The sequence below is a fragment of the Dryobates pubescens genome, chromosome Z (genome assembly GCF_014839835.1).
Source record: "Dryobates pubescens isolate bDryPub1 chromosome Z, bDryPub1.pri, whole genome shotgun sequence".
Lineage (NCBI taxonomy): Eukaryota > Metazoa > Chordata > Aves > Piciformes > Picidae > Dryobates > Dryobates pubescens.
Window position 1 is genome coordinate 108,309,310 of NC_071657.1, and position 20,101 is coordinate 108,329,410.

Genomic DNA, 20,101 nt, shown 5'->3' on the forward strand with positions numbered 1-20,101 from the left:
TCCAGCACAGAGCCACAAAGATGCTGAAGGGAGTAGAACATCTCTCTTGTGAGGAAAGGCTGAGGGAGCTGGGTGCCTTTAGCTTGAAGAAGAGGAGCCTGAGGGGTGACCTCATTCATGTTTATAAAGATGTGAAGGGTTGTGTCAGGAGGATGGAGCCAGGCTCTGCTCAGTGATGCCCAATGATGGGACGAGGGGCAACACATGCAAGCTGAAGCACAGGAGGTTCCACAAGAACATAAGGAAAAACTTTTTTACTGTGATGGTGACAGAGCCCTGGAGCAGGTTGCCCAGAGAGATTGTGGAGTCTCCTTCTCTGGAGACATTCAAAACCTGCCTGGATGCATTCCTGTGTGACCTGCTCTAGGTGATGCTGCTCTGACAGAGGGGAGTTGGACTACATGATCTTTTGAGATCCCCTTCAACCCCTAACATGCTGTGATTCTGTGATCAGGAGAACAATTAGGAATTAGAACAGTGAAGGGGATACATTTTCACAATAAGTAGTAGTCATAAATTGCCTCCCACCTCCTAGTTTACAGCATTTCCTTTTTTTAATCCCATGCTGCAATAAAGGCACTACAAAGAAGATTTATTTTATATACAAATTGATGTTATTATTGAAAATGCCCAGGGTTCTCTAAATAGTTCTCCTCCTCCACTGATAAAAAGAAATTACACTGCAGGTTTATTGAGTTGTGCAGCTTTCTAATTAGGTATATGGCAGTGTGAATTTATAGTTAATTATCAGTGCATAAATATATTAAACACATGCCTCCCAGTTCTCAAAATATTATAGATCATCTTTGCCTCTCCTTTTGCTTTTCTCTGTGATTCCTCTCCTTTCTGTGTCCTCCATCCATTCTCTTATCCTGTTCTTTCCTTCGTTTTCCACTGATTTGCTGAAATATTACTCCTGAACTTTCCCCCTGGTATTTTCGGTTTCATTCTCTGATTGTTTTAAACTACATTTATACACTATACTGGACTCTCCTTTTCTCTCTCTCTAGGCTCCCTGAAAGTCCTCCTGTTTTTCTTTCACAATTAATTAATTCACAATTAATTTTGACTATACATTCTATTAATATCCTCACCAATGCAACACTTCAGTCTTGGCACAAAGCTTCTCAGCCTCACAGTCCACCTGCAACTGGTGTTTAAAAATAGTTGTGTTTCTCTTTTAAAGAAACTAAAATTTTAATGTCTAAAGAGCACTTGAAAAAAGGTGAGAGAAAAGATAAATTAAGCTTTTTTCCCCCCCTAAATATATGTATCTCTAGGCTATCAATGTTCATATAAAACAAAGCCCCAACAGAAGATGGGATCAGAACACTCCATCAGCTAAGAACAAATTTCTCAACCTTCTGATAACTATTCCCTGAAGGTGATAGTGAGGAAAACAGATGGCACATCTCATGCAAAGTCACAATACACATACCTCTAAGTAACTTTTATTTCTAGTATGGACAGAAGTGTTGTTTACAGTGTTAAAAAATAATTTTCTGAGAGCTAAAAATATAAATGAGCATTCTGAAGTGCAAGCCATAATCAAACCGCATGCTTCTGTACCACTATAGTTAAGACAAGAATATAAATTAAGTTTGGCTCCAGTAATACTGACATAACAAATGTATCATAGAAGGGCTTAGGCTGGAAGGGACCTTATTGATCATCTACTCCAACCTCCACACCATGGGCAGGGACACCTCTCAATTAGACTCAGCTGCTCAAGGCCTGATACATCCTGGCCTTGAACACCCCCAGGGAAGGGGCGTCCACAATCTCCTTGGGCAGCCTATTCCAGAGTCTCACTATCCTTGTACTGAAGAACTTCTTCCTAAAATCCAGTCTAAACCTACTCTCCTTCAGCTTCAAATCATTCCCCCTTGTCCTATTGCTAGACACTCTTATGAAAAAGTCCCTCTGCAGCCTTCTTGTAGGATTCCTTCAGGTATTGGAAGGCAGCTCTAAGGTGCCTCCGGAGTCTTCTCTAGGCTGAACCACCGCAACTCCCTCAGCCTATCCTAATAGCAGAGGTGCTCCAGCCCTTGGATCATCTTTGTGGCCTTCCTCTGGACTAGCCAACAGCTCTGTATCCTTCATAAATGTCTTGCTGCTTAGGAAATGAGTACCTAGTTCACGTCACAATGTCTAAATCTTTCTGTTTTCAAGTATTGGACTAAATTTATATAATTTGACTAAACACACCTTGTACTCAAGTCTTGTTCATTTTGCCCTTGGTGAAGATGTGTAACTGTCACCTAAACATATCAGGAAGCAAACAAAGAGTAAGCTGACACTGAAACAATTTCCATTCACACAGAGCCTTTCACATCAGTTCTTAAATCACCAACAAGATTCATGTAACCTAAGTCTTTCCAGTCTATGTAAGAAAATGTTTCTGAAATTACCATGTCTGTCCTGAGTATCAGAGCAAAAAATTTACTAGGAAGAAAGAAGGGGAAGCAGTATGACCAGGTTGCCATAAACTTCCTAAGCTTGTCATTTCTAACTCTCAAGCTTTTGCTAGCCCAAATAATTAAGTAGAGACATCATGTCATCAGTGAGGGGGGTAGCTGGGGAATCCTATTAATTTTCCAGAATTTTTTTTCTTGGACTTCTTGCACCTGACAAGCGAACACAGCAGATGTCTGCATGCTTGAGATGTCTGCTAAAATCAAAGCTGGAGGTGGGAGAGCAATGAGAGTCTGATTCTGCTCAAAAACCTGAAAAAGGAAAAGAAGGAAGAAAGAGAAGGAACTTTGTATTCATTTTTTCTTCCTTTTCAACCTAATGGCCTTTACCTTCCCAATAAAGTTATCTACTCTAAATGTTTTGGCATCACTGCACTCTGTTCTGTCATGATATGAAAGCATCCACAGTAGGTGACCTTCAGAACAAACCTTGTGTCTGTCAAAGTACCTGTTCACTTCAGTTTGGTTTTTGAGGATTTAATGCTCCTTTGCTAAGGCTGTACCGGTGCAATGCCTTGTCATATGATCTTGCTGCAGAGGGGGGGTGTTGAAAGCTTTTGCAGAAGGAACTTGAGTGCCTATCAGATTCTGCAAAGGACACCACTGGTGTGCTGCTATACCAAGGATTTCTGGGCAAATTCAATGAATTTTTAATGCAGTTCACACCATTCCATGCAAGCTGATTTCTGTACATTTCCAGATAATAAAGAGCAGAAATTTGTCCCCTGGGTCCTTGTCTCTCTGTAATATCCTGAGTTTCTGGCCTCTGCTTGCTCTCCCCAGTGAAGCTCTGCCTGAGTTTCCACTTAAGCCACAACATCATGGCCACTGTGGTCCTGGCTGCTGCCTTGGGGGAGAAGGATTTAAGTAAGGATTTCTTTACAAGCATGGATTCTCCTAAGGGATACAGTTTATCTGATGTGCAGGTTGTTCATGAAAACAAAGAGTCTGTGATGCTGAAATATTTACTGGGAAGGGGTAAGAAGGAGAGACCCTCATAGGAGATCAATTGGGTAAAAGCCAGTGAACAAAGGTAGCTATGAACTATGAATTTCTGTAATGGAGAAATGTTATCATTCAGAAAGGTCATCTAAAACAAGAATAGATGAACTGTAGACAGTACTGAATGGGTTGAGTGAAATGGCAGAGCAGATCTCAGGAAAAGAAATGCAAGATGATGCATGTGGAGAAGAAATAACCCTGTCTAAGCTTAAGCATAGATGAGCCCTATATTGATTACTACCACTCAAGAAATCTTGAAGTGTGCTTACTTCTCTAAAAACAAACTCAGTAGAACAGAAAACAGAATTGTAAGAGCCAGAAACAAGAATAGCAAATAAAACAAATATTGATAGTTACTACTGTGCACTGGAATTCTGAGTATTACTGATAGTTTCAGTATCATAGAATGGCTTAAGACGGAAGGGACTTTAGAGATCATCTGCTTCAACCTCCCCACCATGTGCAGAAACACCTTCAACTACACTGAGCTGCTCAAGGCATCAGAATCAACTGCTTAAAGCCTCAGCTTGGCTGTTCAAGGCCTTATCTCATCCCAAAAACCATAGCACTGGACTAGTAAAGATTCAGAGCAAGACAACACAGCAGTCAGAAGCAGAAAACAGGCTCTGCCCAAAGGAGTAGTGTATGAACTTGCTATCTGCAGCTTGGAGAAGAGAAGGTGGGGCAACCTCCTGGAGTGCCAGAAGAATGAAAGGATTGAAAAGGGGAGTAGGCAAATTCACATAGGTGGATCCAATGCTGATTAAAGCAGAAAGTCATGGCTGTGAAAGCCTTATGGAAGTATCTGAATTTTCTGCTGCATGTTTTATTCAAAAGTCATGCCTTCAGGAAGATTTGAATCCTGGCAGCACCAAAACTTCTAAGAGATTTGAAGCCATCAACCTCTCCTACTGAATCTCCTTAACATACTCCCAATATCTGTGTCAGTTAACTGTGTTCTAAGCACATTATCCAAAGAAAACTTAAATTAAAAAATTAAGAGACAAAAATAATTTTCAAAAACCCCTTTGCATTTCGAAAGTGAAGAAGGTTTGCGGTTATGAATATCCTGGTGATTTGTGCTAAAGGTAGAGAATTCAGAGCGCACTGGGACTGGGGGTCAGGAGCTTGCAGGAGCCTCCTTTGAGGACAAAGGGGGAGCTGCATATTTTACAGACTTAAACAGAGACAGTGTGTTTGGCTAATTGGAGACACCAAGGCTGAGGAGAAGTGAGAATTTGTTTTCTTTAGATAAGAAGCCTGGACGACTGAGCATGCGTGCAAGTAGATACTTTGATCCTTACCACACAGAGTGCATGGGAGCAGGGATCTGCCCACCTATTCTAAGACTCTTCATATTCCTGCCTTCTATTTAGCATAAGTTAGTTTATGTAGAGGATGTAACTATATAAGATGAAGAAAGCTATTGTAAGGCTGCTGTGGAGGTGGAGTTTTGTCCCCTCGCAAGCCCAGCGCACTGCTTTGCTTGCCTTTTATTGCCTTTTATTACCTTTTCAAGATCTTTTAGTGCCAATAAAACTGTTGCCAAAAACTTTTATCTGGAGTCATCTATAACATTTGCTTTCAGAAACTTACTGATAACTGCAAATTCATACTGATGTTCTATTTAACAAAATCCCCCACTTTTGCTCTCCATGACGCCAATTAACACCATTCCCACATCTTCATAATAGAAAAAGAAGAGTAAATACCCAAGGGCACATAATATTGGGTCAGCTGTATACAAAGCCTGGGCACTTGCTGGAGACAGGTGCTGCTTCTAACTTTGTTTATCTATCAGTCCCTTGCTTTTTGGAAATAAAAATGCTTTCTCCTCAGCTGGGAGACCCATATGCTAGAAATAGCTGACTCTAGAAAGATGTTACCAACACATAATATTTGTGTGGTTTACATCAAGAATTTTGTTCGTATCTGTTTAGTACTTTTAGATATAGCTGTTGAGATGGGGATTTGTAGAATGCAACTTCCCTGTTTTTTCCCCTTTATATTAGCTAAATGTCAAAAATGATCAGTTATGGCGAAAAAAAAATCCCTCTGTCTATTAAACCCTTTGGCAGCTAAATTCGTGCAGACTTCTGTAATGTTCACAGATACAGATAGTAAACCAAGTAAATGAACCTTCCTGAGCCAGCTGTCCTTTTCAATGTTATGCAGCTGATCACATGAATATTTATTATATGCTCAATTCTCAGAAGGTGCAACCAACAGGCTCCAGAAGATCAGATTTTAATTGGGAGAATATATTAAATGTAAACATCCGTAATTTCGTTGCTACTGATTAATCTAAAATTTGGGTGGAGTTTCTATCACCAGTACTGCTATTTGACTCAAGAGAAAATATTTTCCTGAAATCCACCAGCTCTTTTAAGTGGGACTCATTCTGAGCATTTGGCGTGCTGCACAGTTGCAGAAGAAAATAATCCCTTTTATTTATAAGGTTGATGAACCTTTAGACTGAAATATCCTCTTGTGTGCTTCTATGGAGCATACTCACTTGCACAGCACAGGTGTAAGAAGCTAAGTGGGAAGGACTGCACAGACCTTAGAAATCTGAAGATCTAAGAAAAAAATAATGCAACTTAGGTTTCTCATGAAAGCAAAAAGGGTCCTGTGGAATCCCTAGAAAACCCTTGATTCCCTTTCCAGGGTTGTGCTACAAAAACTTGCAGTTTGCTCTTTGAAAACACAAGAGCAACACCACTAGGCCGAAATGACCTCTTCAGGAACATGCTGGAGAACAGAAGTCATCTAAAGAGAGGAGTCATGTGGTTAAGGTTTTCTGTGCTTTATTCTTCAAAAAATATCAACTACTCAAGTACTACTGAAGTATTTCATGCCTGCAAACTGCAGCAATGTATTTGCGGTGGTATTCAAAATGTCTTTAACTTCTTAAGGTTACCTCACTGCTACTAATTGCCTATATTAGTTCGAAAAACTAAACCATGGAAAGATTTCTTTTAGCTTGAAATGATACTATCAGTTAAACAAATTTAGAAAGTGTATTTTTGTAGCTGAAGATGCAGAAGAACAGCTCAAACCCGAGTAACAGAGCTAGGCAGTAATTAAGAAACCAGATTCTTTGCCCTTAAGTTGCAAGTACCTTCCACAGGTGGGTGCTGTAGGTGGGTTTTCACTTCTCTGTTCCAAAGATCTCCAAGGCAGTGCAGGCAGACATCCTAATATCCAAAGCCCTCTTTTCTTCAGAACTTGAAGATTGGTCACAGAAAATGGTGTCCCCGAGCACTATCTTACTCAGGAAGAAGCGTGGATGAAATTGCAGCACAAATAATTTTCTCAGATCAGAAGAGTTATCATTGATCAATAAACTGTTCTTTATCTCTAAACTGCACAGAGTTAAAAGAGACTCTGGAATTGAACGGGACTTATTTCAGAATGCTGTTTCCTGCAGTCAGCAGAGGTTTATCTTGGGATTATGGTTTTAAGTTAAGAACACACATTTTGAGAACTGAGAGAAACTTCTTTCATTAGCCTCTGTTTTATCATGGTTTGAAAATCCAGAAGTCACTGGCATATGCATGGGCTACACATGAGAAGGATCGTAACAAGTATGCACAGTCACTTGCCTTTAATTCTGCCACTGAACAAGGGCATCTAAAAGATGTTGCTAATTTGGTGGGCAAAGGTGAGCAAGGAAAGATCTCCATAAAGCAGTCCAGATTCACCCCAAGCTGAAAGTGAAAAACAAGAGCTGGTTTCCAAGCCTTCAGCTGGGAAACTGACACTGAATCCTCTAAAGAAATCCCACTGGAGGTGACAAAGTTTTGATGAACTATGTGTAAGAAAAGAAAGCTCAGAATAAGGTCAAATTTAGATGGCCTGTCTGAAGCAGGGATGAAAGCCAAAGCACCCTTTAATATTGGGATTGGGTCTGGGGGAAAGCATATTTAAGGGGCAGTGGAAGTTAATAGCTTTAATAGAAACAGGTCAGGAGCCTGGCCCAGTGTATTTTCTTTCTCTAATCTTTTAGCACTCTAAGATTCAATGTGCTCTGCACTAGCCAAAATGTCTTGCTTCTGCATGTGCCACTCAAACACAGTTCTTTATTTATCCACTTCATCTCTTACTGATATAATTCTGAAGCATGGCTGACCTTGTCTATGCCCTGGCTTTGCCCTGTGAAATCTCTTCATTCAATCCTTGTCATTCGTTTTCCACTCCTGATATGCCCCACATCAGAACTGCAGTTTTGTGCAAGGTAATCCTCTGTGCTGGATTAGAAAACATCTCAAGAAATGCTTTGACAAAAGAGAGACAAATTTCTGCCATTATAGAACACAGGAAAAGAAATGTGCCATAAGAATCAAGGGACAATTACAAAATGACATCCAGATCCAGGCTGTCTCCCAGCTACTTAACACTCATTTATTAAAATGATAGCTACTGCTGTGCTGCCTACCACAAAATGTGAAAAAATGTTCTATGCTCTAATTATGGCTGTAGTTTGCCCTCACTCTGTCCCTGCAGCAAGGGTGAAAAATAAAAGCATGTAGTGTTTTGAAAATTTCTGCACAGCAAGGGCAGGCAGGTAAATCAACAGCAACAACAAACACCCTGCACAGAATCAGTCTTGAGAGAAAAGCTGAACAAGACCTCTTGTAACAAGAATGAATTCTTTCATTGTGGGCGCTCCTGAGTCCTTTGTGGCTCCTTTACATTTGTTTTTTTTTTCAGGTCAGAGAAAGCATGAAGAACTCCTAACAGGCTACCTGTGCACACTCCATCAGGGGATGTGAGGCCCAGCTGGAGCACTGCTACTCTGACTCTTTTGGGGTGGTCCTACACCTTCACAGCTAGAGCCAGAGCCCAGACTAGCCATAGCTAGTTTTAACTTGCCTGGCAAACAGACGGTGTGCTTTTTGGTAACCCCTTGAGCTTTAGGCCAACTGCAAAGCAGCAAACTGATCAACCTGTGTCTCTGAGGCTAGCAGCAACTCTATTGGAATGACCACCTCAATTGTAACAGTGCTTGAAACACAAGCACCCAATGGTCTAAGGTTCATGTTCCTGTACTCAGAAAGAGCCATTTGAATTTGTTGGATTGTAAAACAGTTCTAAGTGTGATGTCAGGGACAAGGAAAACCTTTGCAGTGCACGATTAATTGTCTTCTTGAGTAAAAATGATGATGATACTTAAACTTCCAAGCCCTCAAGTCTTTTGCTTTTACAAGGAAGTAAAGAAGGGGAATAGAGTTATCAAAACAAACATTCTAAATCAAAGGAACTCTTCTTCACTTTGCCCTATGGAGGCTCCCAATGTGACAGCTACTTAAACTATGCTGTTCCTAGTAGTGTCTGGCACTACAAGATAGTCCCTTTTTTGACCTATTTTGCCCGTTTTGGTTCTTTCAGAGTTGCTTTGCAGTCCCACTAACTGTGTATGTTTAGAGTGTGTCTGCAGAGCACTATTCTGTGCCTCAAGGGGATATATGAGCTGGCAAAAAGAGGACAGGCTCTGAAATCAGAAACACTGGAACTGTAGTAAAACATTTCACCAAATTAACATACCACTGCTATGAGGAGTGAGTGCTTGACATGGTGCCATGAAGATCCGTATTTTGATACTGATGAAAGCTACACTTTGACATTATGCCTCCTGCATCCAGTTGATACTCTCCTACTGTTAACATGCTTTATATCCTAATTGTGCATTTTAATCAAATGGTTTCAGGTTATTTTAAGTTGGAAGGGAGCTCAGGAGGTCTCAGTGGCTGCTGTTGAAGTTGCTCTGTTCCGTCTTCTACCAAAGGAACTCAAACTTGGATGCTGTGTTCTGCTCAGGTCCTAATGAGTGGGTAATAATTTCCTCACCATCTATTGGCTATGCTGCTGTTAATACAAATCAAAGTACTTCACCCAAATAAATACTAAGTAAAGAAAATGAATATCCCTTAAACTACAAATAGGAAATGATTTTTATACTTCTGATTTCTGATGACAGATTATGTCATATTCAGCTTATTTTTTCTACTGGTTTTGGAACAGAATTCACATAGAAAGGGTATTTTTTCCTCTCTTCTGTCACTGTCTACAGCAAATGTCATTTTTTGGATCACTGCTGTTATTCTAAACTTAGGATTTGGGTACTCTTTGGGATCACTGAAATTCAATGCAGTTATTACTTGAATAAATTCACTTGTCACTTGCACAGCAGACTGTCATTTTCTTTTACAATTGGAGATACTCAACTGTGGTTTAGCAGTGGCTACCTTTGTAGTTTGGGGAGAAAGAAAGGTATCATAAGAACATGTTGGAGGGTAGGAGGCAAAGCAGGATCTTGAACGTGGGTCTGTTGTCTTCAGCAGAATATTCACAGAACTACTGTCTGCTTGGGCATTTTCTCTTTCTCTCCCAAAACACAAACCCTATCTGTGAAATTATTCTCTTGAAAAATTCATGACTGACTTAAGTGATTAATATGTATCTGTGTGCTCCATGGATTCCCCCCCCCCCCCCCATCTGATCTGCTGCAAAAACCTTCCAGTTCACTATTCTGTTCAATAAAGTGAAAACTCAAGAGTCCCAAGAGGCTAATTATCCATGGTTTTGTTACAATATTAATCTGGCAACCATGTAATTTTAAAATTCAGCCTAGGCAACACGAAAAGCAACTCTTTTAATAACTGCATGATCATGAAATACTGCAAAGAAGTTTTCTGGGGTAACTTGCTATTGTGGAATATGGCTTTTTCAGTACTCATAGTTGCTTCTCTGTTATGCATGTAGAAGACTGAAGCTGGTCCCAAAAGTAGAAATTGTGAATTTATTGCCTCAGCAATCAGTTTTTGGGGAAAAAAAAAAAAGTTTCTTTAAAACATGTTTTGCATGCAGGGAAAGGACTGTATTAAGCTTCAATTTGGTGTTTCAGCAGTGGTTAGCATCCACAATTTCAAATGGATTTGGTGGGAGATGTGGATGTTGTGGTGAAGGCACCATATTCTCAGAATTATGCCCTAGATACTGAAACTTGTCCCGGCCTGTGTAGACACATCCCCCTCCTTTCCTGAGGGGAACAAAGGCCAAGCGGTCAGCCAACTTGTAATCAAGTTGCCCTCTTTCTCTTTGTCCTCTTCCTCTTTGCTCAACCCACCAAGCTCCCTGCCTATGTGCCACAGCCTTTGCTATTAATCCATTGCTAGTAAGTCTTCTCACTCCCACATGCAAGCATGCTAGTGGCCTCTGCAAGTCAAGGAGAAGCCAGCATCTGGGCAGGCCTGTCAAGCCTCAGCCCAAGAGTCTCCAGAGGAGGGACCCTCGCTGAAAGCCTGAGAAGCCACAGCGTTGTACTGCCAGCCCTACCGGTCAGAAGAGCCCACAGTGTCTTCAAGAGGACTGGACCCCCGAGGGTAAGACTGCCCAGCTGATGGGGAAGGGACTAGCCGAGTCCGGCAGTCCACACATCCGCTACAGCCTTAAGTAGCAGACTAAAGAGCTGCACAACCCTGTGTGCTATCTTGGAAAGCAGGACCAGCACCTACCCGCATGCCTGCATGACCCCACTGTTGCGGGAGAGAAGAGGAGCCGCCACTTCACAGCTCCGTGCCCTGTGAACGCCCCCAGAGAAACCCAGAGCACCGTCCGTGCCTGTGCTCCAAAGGCGGGACCACTCCGAGAGGGTCCCGCCCGCTCCTTCGAGCCAAGCAAAGGGGAAGCCGCCGCTCCGCACAGCCCTGCCTCTTCCCCGGGGCTGTCCTCACTGGCCTCGAAGCTCGTTATTGCAGGGCTGACCCCGTCCAGGGACCAGCCCTACCGGCCCTGCCAGGCTGACCCCGCAAGAATGCTCCCTGCCATGCAGAGGGAGCCGCCTGAGTCCCTCAAAGAGAGCCTGCTTACCGGCTAGCCTACGTTCTGCCCCGTCTCCGCTGCCGCGGGAGGGAGAAGGTTGCCCCCACTGTCACTTGTCTGGACCAGCCCAGGAGCCAGCCCCGGCGACAGCAGCCTGCTGCAGCCTAGCACCTAACCTTGCTACAAACAAAGGACAGAGTGTACCTTCCACATGCTTTCCACTCACTAACATTCAGTTCAAAGCACCCGCGCCTAGCAGCGTAACATTTCCAGTTCAAACCTCTGACACATTGTAATACTCTGTATATAGTTGAGCAGCCGCCAGTGTCCTGTTGAGTTGCTGCCTGGTGGACGAGCTGTTGAATGGCACCCTTTGTTCCATTAATAGAAATTAATTCTATCAATATTCTAATAGGGTCTACATTGTAAATACATGTATTTCACAATCATGCACTAGAATCTGTATATTAAATAATGATTCATCAGTTCTTGAGAATTTTAATAATTAAAAAATTAATATGAATCTAATTGCCATTTCATATTCAAAAATTAATAACCTCTTCATCACAGATGTCTCTCAACATAAAGCCTTTTATGCTTCCTCCTTCCAAGTGGAACATCAGAGGCCAGAATAACCTTTGGTTTTGCCCAAGATGCAACAAATGCATGGTACCCTGGAAGCAACCTTGAGAGTCTCTTCAGTTTTAGAATCATTGAATCATTTCAGTTGGGAAAGACCTTTAAAATCATCAAGTCCAACCATTATCTAACTCTGCCAAGTTTGGTGTTAAACCATGTCCCTTTGCACATCTCTGTGCCCTTTGAACACCTCCAGGGATGGTTATTCAACCACCTCCCTAGGGAGCCTATTACAGGCTTCTTTCAATGAAGAATTTTCTATTAATATCCAACCTAAACCTCCCCTGGTGCAATTTGAGGCTATTTCCTCTTGTCCTCTCACCTCATTACAACCTTCTTTCAGGTAGTTGTAGAGAGCAATTAGGTCTCCCCTCAGCCTCCTTTTCTCCAGACAAAACAACACAGTTCCCGCAACTGTTCCTCATAAGGTGCCCAGACCCTTCACCAGCTTTGCTGCCCTTCTCTGGACATGCTCCAGCACCTTGATTTCCTTTCTGTAGTGAGGGTCCCAAAACTGAATCCTGTATTTGAGGTGTGGCCTCACCTATGCTGAGTACAGGGGCACAATCACTTCCCTGTTTCTGTTGGCCACACTATTCCTGATGCAGGCCAGGATGCTGGTGGCCTTTTTGGCCACCTGAGCACACTGCTGGCTCATGTTCGGCCAGCTGTTAACCAGCACATCCATGTTCTTTTCTGCTGGGCAGCTTTCCAGCCACTCTGCCCCAAACCTGTAACATTGCATGGGGTTGTTGTGTCCCAAGTGCAGGACCCAGCACTTGGCCTTGTTAAACCTCCTACAACTGTCCTTGGCCCAGGGATCAGGCCTGGCCAGATCCCTCTGCAGAGCCTTCCTACCACTGAGCAGATCAACACTCCTGCCCAGTTTGGTGCCATCTGCAAACTTACTGAGGCTGCACCTAGACCCCTCATTCAGATCTTTGATAAAGACATTAAACAGAACTGCTCCCAAGGAACATCACTCTTTGGGCCAGGCCAGCCAGCCAGTTTTTAACCCAGGAAAGCTTCCACCGAGCAGCCAGTTTCTCCAGGAGGATGCTGTGGGAGAGTGTCAAATGCTTTACTAAAACCTAGGTAAACAGCATCCACAGCCACAACTCTGCAGTAATTAATTAGCAGATGTCAGGTGGGGTTTTGTTTTGTTTTGTTTTTAGTTTGGGGCAAATCTGAAAGACACAAATTAAGAAAGGTGATTTACTTACTTATTGTGGACCCAGATTCGGGCCTGTTCAGAGAACTGATGATAACAAAGCCAAAGCCCTCATTCTCCTTGCGGTGGATCACCACATCACTGGTTTGGAGGCTGTGGGAAGTGAAGCCCTCGGGGGGTGTAGCATTGCTACTAGAGACGGCATGATTACTGTTAGCATAAGTAGTGTAGTCACTTCTTGGAGAGCTGTGGTGCGTAGACACCGAGCCTGGACTTCTGCCATTCTCTGGGCACTGCTCTCCTACAACATAAAGCACAACAGTGTTACAGTCTGATTTGCTCAGTGGCTCTGTAACTTAGAGCACATTTGCTAACGCAACGTGAATACAACTGACTGTCTATAGCCCAGACTACCCTAAGTATTAACCTAGGAGCTGTAATAGATGCAAAGAGGCAGGAATCTACACAGTTATGCAAAACATTCAAGATTCAAAACAATCAGACAAAGCAAGTCTGAACACTGACTGCTAAGCTATCTACAAGAGTGGAGAGAGAGGTAGGAAACAGAGGCTATAAGGATTGCACAAACAATCACTGCTCCCTTGTTGGCTATCTGTCATCAAGAAGAAACTATGACCCTCTAATCCAATATGAAATTATTTGTGTTTGGATTAAAGGAATTCAAGCAGGCATCTAACAGAGCATAATTAGGATTAGCCACATAATATTCTTCCTACAAGTTGATCAGCATGCTCGAAAGATGTCATAGAACAGAGCAATTACACAATGAAAAATAATCACAAATCGTTTCTCTATGAGGGTTGTGATGGAAACAGTGGTCACTTAAAGGTTTTGAAGACTCTCTTGTGTGGTGATTTCAAAAGGGCAGAGGTGAAAATGGAGTCCATCCACACCTTGGTATTGCATTACAGTAACAAGAAGAGGGAGCAAGTGAAATCTTGTGAGATTACACACTCTCTTAGTACAAGCATTTTGGCAATTGAAAACAGTAAAGTTACACTTCCAGATGGGAAAAAAAAGGATTTATATTCCTCGCAATTCTGAGCTGTTTATACAAATCAGCATCTATTAGGAGCTTTAATACAGAACTTTCAAATGAATGTAAGTAAGTAATCTGTTTTCTCTTTGGAGCAATGAGAGTGAAGAATCCTTCTGCTCAATGTGTGAAGAGCTTACACAGACGCACATACATCCTAGGAAGAGAGCTTGCAAATTAGACCTTCAATACCTATATAATAATAAAATAAACATCATCCAAGGACAAGCTGTTGTTTTCTCAGTCAGGTGTGTCCCTTAGCAGTTCTTCTGCAACTATGAAACAAAGTGATTAGAGAGAATAGAGAGGAAGAAAAACAAACAATTATTGTACTCCTGCATTAGAACTGAAAATCTCCAAGAGTTACTCAACCAAATCTGCAACTAAATGCCATAGACAGTGACAAGAGAGATCTCATTTTCTGGCTGTCATGTTTTAGAAAGCTGAATATTGTTTATGCCAGTCTGGATGCAACAGAAAGGAAATTATCTTACTTTGCAGAATGACCAAGAGCTGGCTTGGCCATAGAAGAACGCAAATGAATGCCATTAAGTACAGGAAAAGGAAAATAAAGGAGGAAAAGTGTAAATGGCTATTAGATTGTCAGACAGTCATCATAAATAGACATACATAAATAGACATTCATTGTAAAAATTCAAATTTGCTTCTGTCTGTGAAAAAATATCATTAACAAAAATCTGTTTTGTTCCAAATACCACATTTTCCTAAGTAAAATGTATTCCAGAACTTGAGAATGGTGATTTTCTGTTTCAGATCTGGGTGAGTATCTGTGCAAACTGGTGATTTCAGGGGAAGGCGAAGATCCGCACGTCAGCTACGTGGCAGGGAAGGGGAGTCCCAGTTCCCCCTGTGGCACACATTCACACTAGTAACAAATCCACACCAAATCAATTGATGTCTTAGCACAGCATTTTCCTAGTGACAAATCCACACCATGTCTTAGCACAGAGTTTTTCAGTCATGCCTAACATCAGTCAGTTTACACTTTTTTTCCTCAAAACTTAGGTTGTCCCACACTAAATGAAAATCCTGCTTGTCTCCTGAAATGCTGAAATATTAATGAGTTACACACTGTACCCCCCAGTAGGGCACTCTCAAGGCCCAATAATAACTTCAGGTGTTTTACCACCTCGCTTCCCTTCTTGTGCCAGGAGACCAGCATGTCTCACAGACCCTTTATTTAACATTTTAGAAGCAGCAGTGAAGGCTGGCACGCGCTATGCGCTAAGCCTCTTGCTGCTCTTGCCTGCAAAGGGGAAAGGTGCTGATTACCTTGGTTATTGGCCATTTTCCTAGAGCTGGGGGAGCTGCGAGGGGGCGTCGCGCCGGGCGCAGGGGGACCTTTCTGGCTGGAGGACTCTGGAGTCAGCAACAGAAGAAAGTCAGTCCCGCGAGAGCGCCGCTGGCATGGAGCTGCGGTGCCGCAGTGGGAGGGGGACTGCGAAGACGAAGGTGAGTGGGAGGGCAGCTTTTTGGCAGGGGAGCAAAGGGAAATGGCAACAACAGCGGATCTAGGGCATGGGGAGGCAGAAGACAGGACAGGCTGAGAAGGTTTGCTCATTTCTGGTGCCTCAGTGAAGTGTACTCACCACAAATGTTTTAAAGGTTCTTGCATAAACTTCTTTCCTCGGGTAAGCAAAGATTGCAATGGAATGGCAGCAAAGTCTCCTTTAAAGCTTTATGAGAGGCTGCCACACATTTTCCCAGGTTCCAGAGCTTTTCCATAATTGAGACTGAGATAGTCTAAAGGTTTAATTTCCTTCAAATTCTTCATATTGCTTCAGGTTTATTTTCTGAGTATATCTGCTTGAAGGGAAGATCTGCCCCTGTACTTAGAAGCCACTTGGGCCACAGAGAAGGTTTCAGCCAGCTTGCACTGCAGTCAGTGGGGTAAAATCCCAGATGACATCAGTGAGACCAGAAATGGGCTTTTAACACATACAAGAGTGAGATGAGTTCCTGCTCTAAACAGTTAACAGTCTTTGAGCCTTTTTCTGATTGCTTATTGACACAGTTGACAGCTTTAACTTAGGTGAATGTTTTGTCCCAAAATTGGACAAGAGGAGACAGCACAGACCAAGACAGCATGGAACAAATCCAAGGCATTCATGATCACTGCACCAGGGTTGCCAATATTGTTTCCCCTTCTGACAGAAACAACACACAGCTGTAGTGTTTTTGTCACAGAAACAAGGGACACATATTTACAATTATTCTTTCATCACCAGACACAAACATTCACTTTAATTTTCTCTGGTTTTCAATCAGCACCTGTTTGTGCTGCCAGCATTGAGATCTGCTTTTCCTTTAGCCTTTCAAGCCTTCACTCACCTGTGGGTAGCACCTTTCTCCTCACAGTAAGATTCACTTGCCCGTTTCGGGCAGCGTTATGCATAAGATCAATCACGTATCGGTGGGTTTTCCCGGCCACTGGAATACCATCTACATACACCAGCTCATCACCAGGATGGAGACGACCATCTCGGTCTGCTGAGCCCATGGCAATTACTGCTCCAATGAGAATCTAGAGGGCAAAGAAAAAAAAATCCCATATGTGCTAAGCCTACATGTCAGTGCCGTGAATAGCGCAGTGGTTTCCTTTCAAAGTCAATCTGGAAATTCAGTGCACATGAAGAGATCTCTGTGTGTCTGACAGCTGTGCTCCTCCTCTCTGGGTATGATTGAAGATGCTTCCTTACCTTTGGTAAGACATTCCTACTTGTATAGAATCACAGAATCACTAAGGTAGAAAAGACCTTTAAGATCCTGAAGCACCACATCTACAGCCTCCTGAACAGCTTCAGGGATGGCAACTCCACCACCTCCCTGGCAGCCTATTCCAATGCCTTACCACTCCCTCAGAAAAGAAGTTTTTCCTCACGTCCAATCTAACTCCCACTGTGGCACAACTTAAACTCATTTCCTCTCATCCTATTGCTGGTTACTCTGGGAGAGGAGACCAACACCAGCCTCACTGTGACCTCCTTTCAGGCAGTTCTAGAGAGCAGGAAGATCTCCCCATAGCTTTCTTTTCTCTAGACTAAACTATTCCAGCTCCCTTAGCCACTCCTCAAATGACACCCTCCAAACTCCTCACCAGCAGTTGCTCTTCTATGGACACACTTCAAGACCTCAATGTCTTTCTTAGGTATAGGATTGAAACACCTGAGAATCCTGATCTAAGGATGATCTACAAAAGAGTAGGTTAATGCTTTCAAATCAAGACCATCTGTCTATAAGGGGACCTGAGTTTATACAGACTACATTATGCATATCTAAGCAGATTAGTTCCAGCTAAGAGTCTTTAAGACTGAAACTTCGTTGAATGATGCACCTGGAGTAACACACTGTAGGTCAGTAATGGCAGTGACTGCACTACATGGAGTTTGCTTTGTGAGTCCTCAGTGCTATATCAAATGCTCAGGTAGTGGTTGATTAACAAAGTGGAGAAAGAGGAAGAATGTCAGCATACTCTGGGCAGACATTGTTTTCCTAAACAACATTTAAAACTAATTTGTATGGGACACAGAAACTAGTAAAAATCTGTTCAAAACCTTTCAATGACTTTCTCCACTTTCTATGCACATAAATTCACACAATTTATTAGAAGACATTTATTTTTTCCCTGTGGAATAACTGGTAGAACAGCTGAGACTGATTCAAAAAACCCCTGCTTTCTTTGAGAAAATATGAAAGCATTGACAGAGCATGTTCCAAATTTTCCTTTCTCTTGTTCAGTATGAGAGTGAGCACAGAAGGATAGCTATGACATGCCGTGTGATGATCCACTAGAAATAATGAAAGATAAAAGCTATCAAGTGCTGCTTTTCATGATGAACTGCAAAGGCTAGACATGGTAGTCACACAGGTGGTCTTGTGGGTTTTTGTGGTCTTAGCTTCAGAATTGCAGCTATCCCAGCAGAGTGTTTAAATGAAACCCTTTGTGAAGCCTGGAGAATTTTCTCTGGGTTCTAGTCTTCCTTTGACTCACTTTTACTTTCAAAATTTAGCTAAGAGGGAACACCATGTGGTGCTTTCCTGCTCCCTGGTGTTCCTGGGAACCTGTTAAGCAGTGCCAGGATGAGCTGCCAGAGCTCTTTCAGGTTCTCCATTCTGTTCTTCAAATAGTGAAAGATTATATCTCAAAGCTGTGGGAAATACTTTGTGCAAGATCAAACCATGAAATCTGTTCTTATGACAGGAAAAAAAAACCTGCCCAAAGCTACATTTAGTTAGATACCCACAAAGTGTTCTCAAAACCTTTACATTCAACCATCTCCTGTGAGTAACAATCTTTTTCCTGGTTATTATGGAAGGAGACAGGTGATAACCCTCTACAGCTTGGAGGACTGTAGGGACCATCTTCCTCCTTTGGTTTTATAATTGGCTGCAAAAGTGTCAAACAGCTTGGTGTTTTCATCCTTTGGAGAAGCAAAAATGCAGCCCACAGCATGGTAGGTCATCAGTATCTAGAGAAAGCAATGAAAGCTCTTTCTAATATTGACTAATAAAGTAATTACTGATATTGCTCCTATTTTAACAATTCAGGTAGGTGTGTTTGTCAAGATGATGACCACTGTATCTATTACTTGGTATTCTTAATAGCAAGAATGACTCAATTTTTCCTTTTTCTGCGTTTGAACTTGTTTGCCATCCAGTATCTGTTTGCATTTAATGGCTCAGTAGTTTCCATAATAGTTATAAATCCTACACGCAAAAGACAAATTGGAAAAACATTTATCAAGTTTGTATTACCCCTGTAATGCAGATTCACACTGGCATGAGACTGCTTTGAGTGTGTGAAGTGGATATGTCAGCAGTAAAGAGAAAAAGAAAAGCTTCACCTATTGCTTGAGATTAAGTATGAGAACTGCTGGGATTAGCATGATTGTGACAGAGCATAATCCAAAAATGCGGCCTGGGTCTATTAATACCTACATGTTAATCAGTTTTGATACTGAGCTTCTTTGTGATTCTTGGCAATTGTGACTTTGTGCTGCACATAACACAGTAGGCTCACAGGCACACAGTAAAATTCAAGTAATACAAATTAAAGGTGTGATTCATCTCACCTAATTTTAACTGTCTGTGATGTCTCAATCCAAGTTAATTACCTGAACTCCATCAAATCATTGCTAAAAATAGGAGTTCCTAAGATGTGGTCTGCATTATCCTAATGTTTTGATTTATGGACATCTGTTATGTCTTAGAAATGTCTGATTCTTGGCAGTGACTGGGAAAGGAACACAGTAGACACATCTTGCAGGCGTTTTTTGAGAAGAATCCCAGTCAATCTGTGTTGAAAAGGTGAAACTCTTAGTGTAATTACGTAGATGTTCCTGTGATTTTGAGCTGGAGCTGCACAAATGTATCCAAAGTACTCTTCCACTTCGGGACAGTAATTTGCAACCTCAGTAAATTCTGATTTACACATATTTGCAACCTTTCACTGATATTATAATTCACTCCTCAAGTTACTGGGAGATTGTGAAAAGTATCTGTGGTCATATGAGCTCATGAGATTTGAGAGGTGACTGGAACTGGCACAACCCACAGTCTTGGTATTTGGAAATTCTCACAGATTTCCGTTGGAAACCATTTTTATACTTACAAATATGCAAAGTGGAATAGTCTAGCAGCACTTTCTCCTTCTAAAGTGGCAGATACCTGATATAACTAGAAAGAAACTATGATACAGTCCCTCTATAGTGTCGGTATTATCCTTATAAAATTTTTTTCTGTGGATCCTGCTTATTTGAAAAACTTACTGCTTTACACTGAAGAATCTATCTTCTTTTTAGAAATCAAACCACGAAGACAAAAGGCGACGAAAGCTTCCTTTTGTTCCATGCTACCTGACTGCACAGTTGGAGGGCTGAAACAAAGACTTCAAAGCATCTCAGTTCTTGATTC

General features: G+C 42.0%; 1 protein-coding gene across 9 annotated transcripts in view; it reads right to left on the reverse strand.

Moving 5' to 3' along the window:
• Positions 1–20,101, reverse strand: part of MAGI2 (membrane associated guanylate kinase, WW and PDZ domain containing 2) — a 675,431-nt gene that overhangs the window by 45,129 nt on the left and 610,201 nt on the right. For 6 of the 9 annotated variants that reach the window (XM_054178160.1, XM_054178157.1, XM_054178156.1 and 3 more), the window contains 3 exons: positions 16,520–16,712; positions 15,461–15,547; positions 13,163–13,411 (listed from right to left, as the gene is read on the reverse strand). In XM_054178160.1, coding sequence (XP_054034135.1) covers positions 13,163–13,411; positions 15,461–15,547; positions 16,520–16,712 — 529 coding nt within the window. The remainder of the gene's footprint in view (positions 1–13,162; positions 13,412–15,460; positions 15,548–16,519; positions 16,713–20,101) is intronic. The other 3 variants (XM_054178158.1, XM_054178164.1, XM_054178163.1) reach the window with 1 other exon arrangement.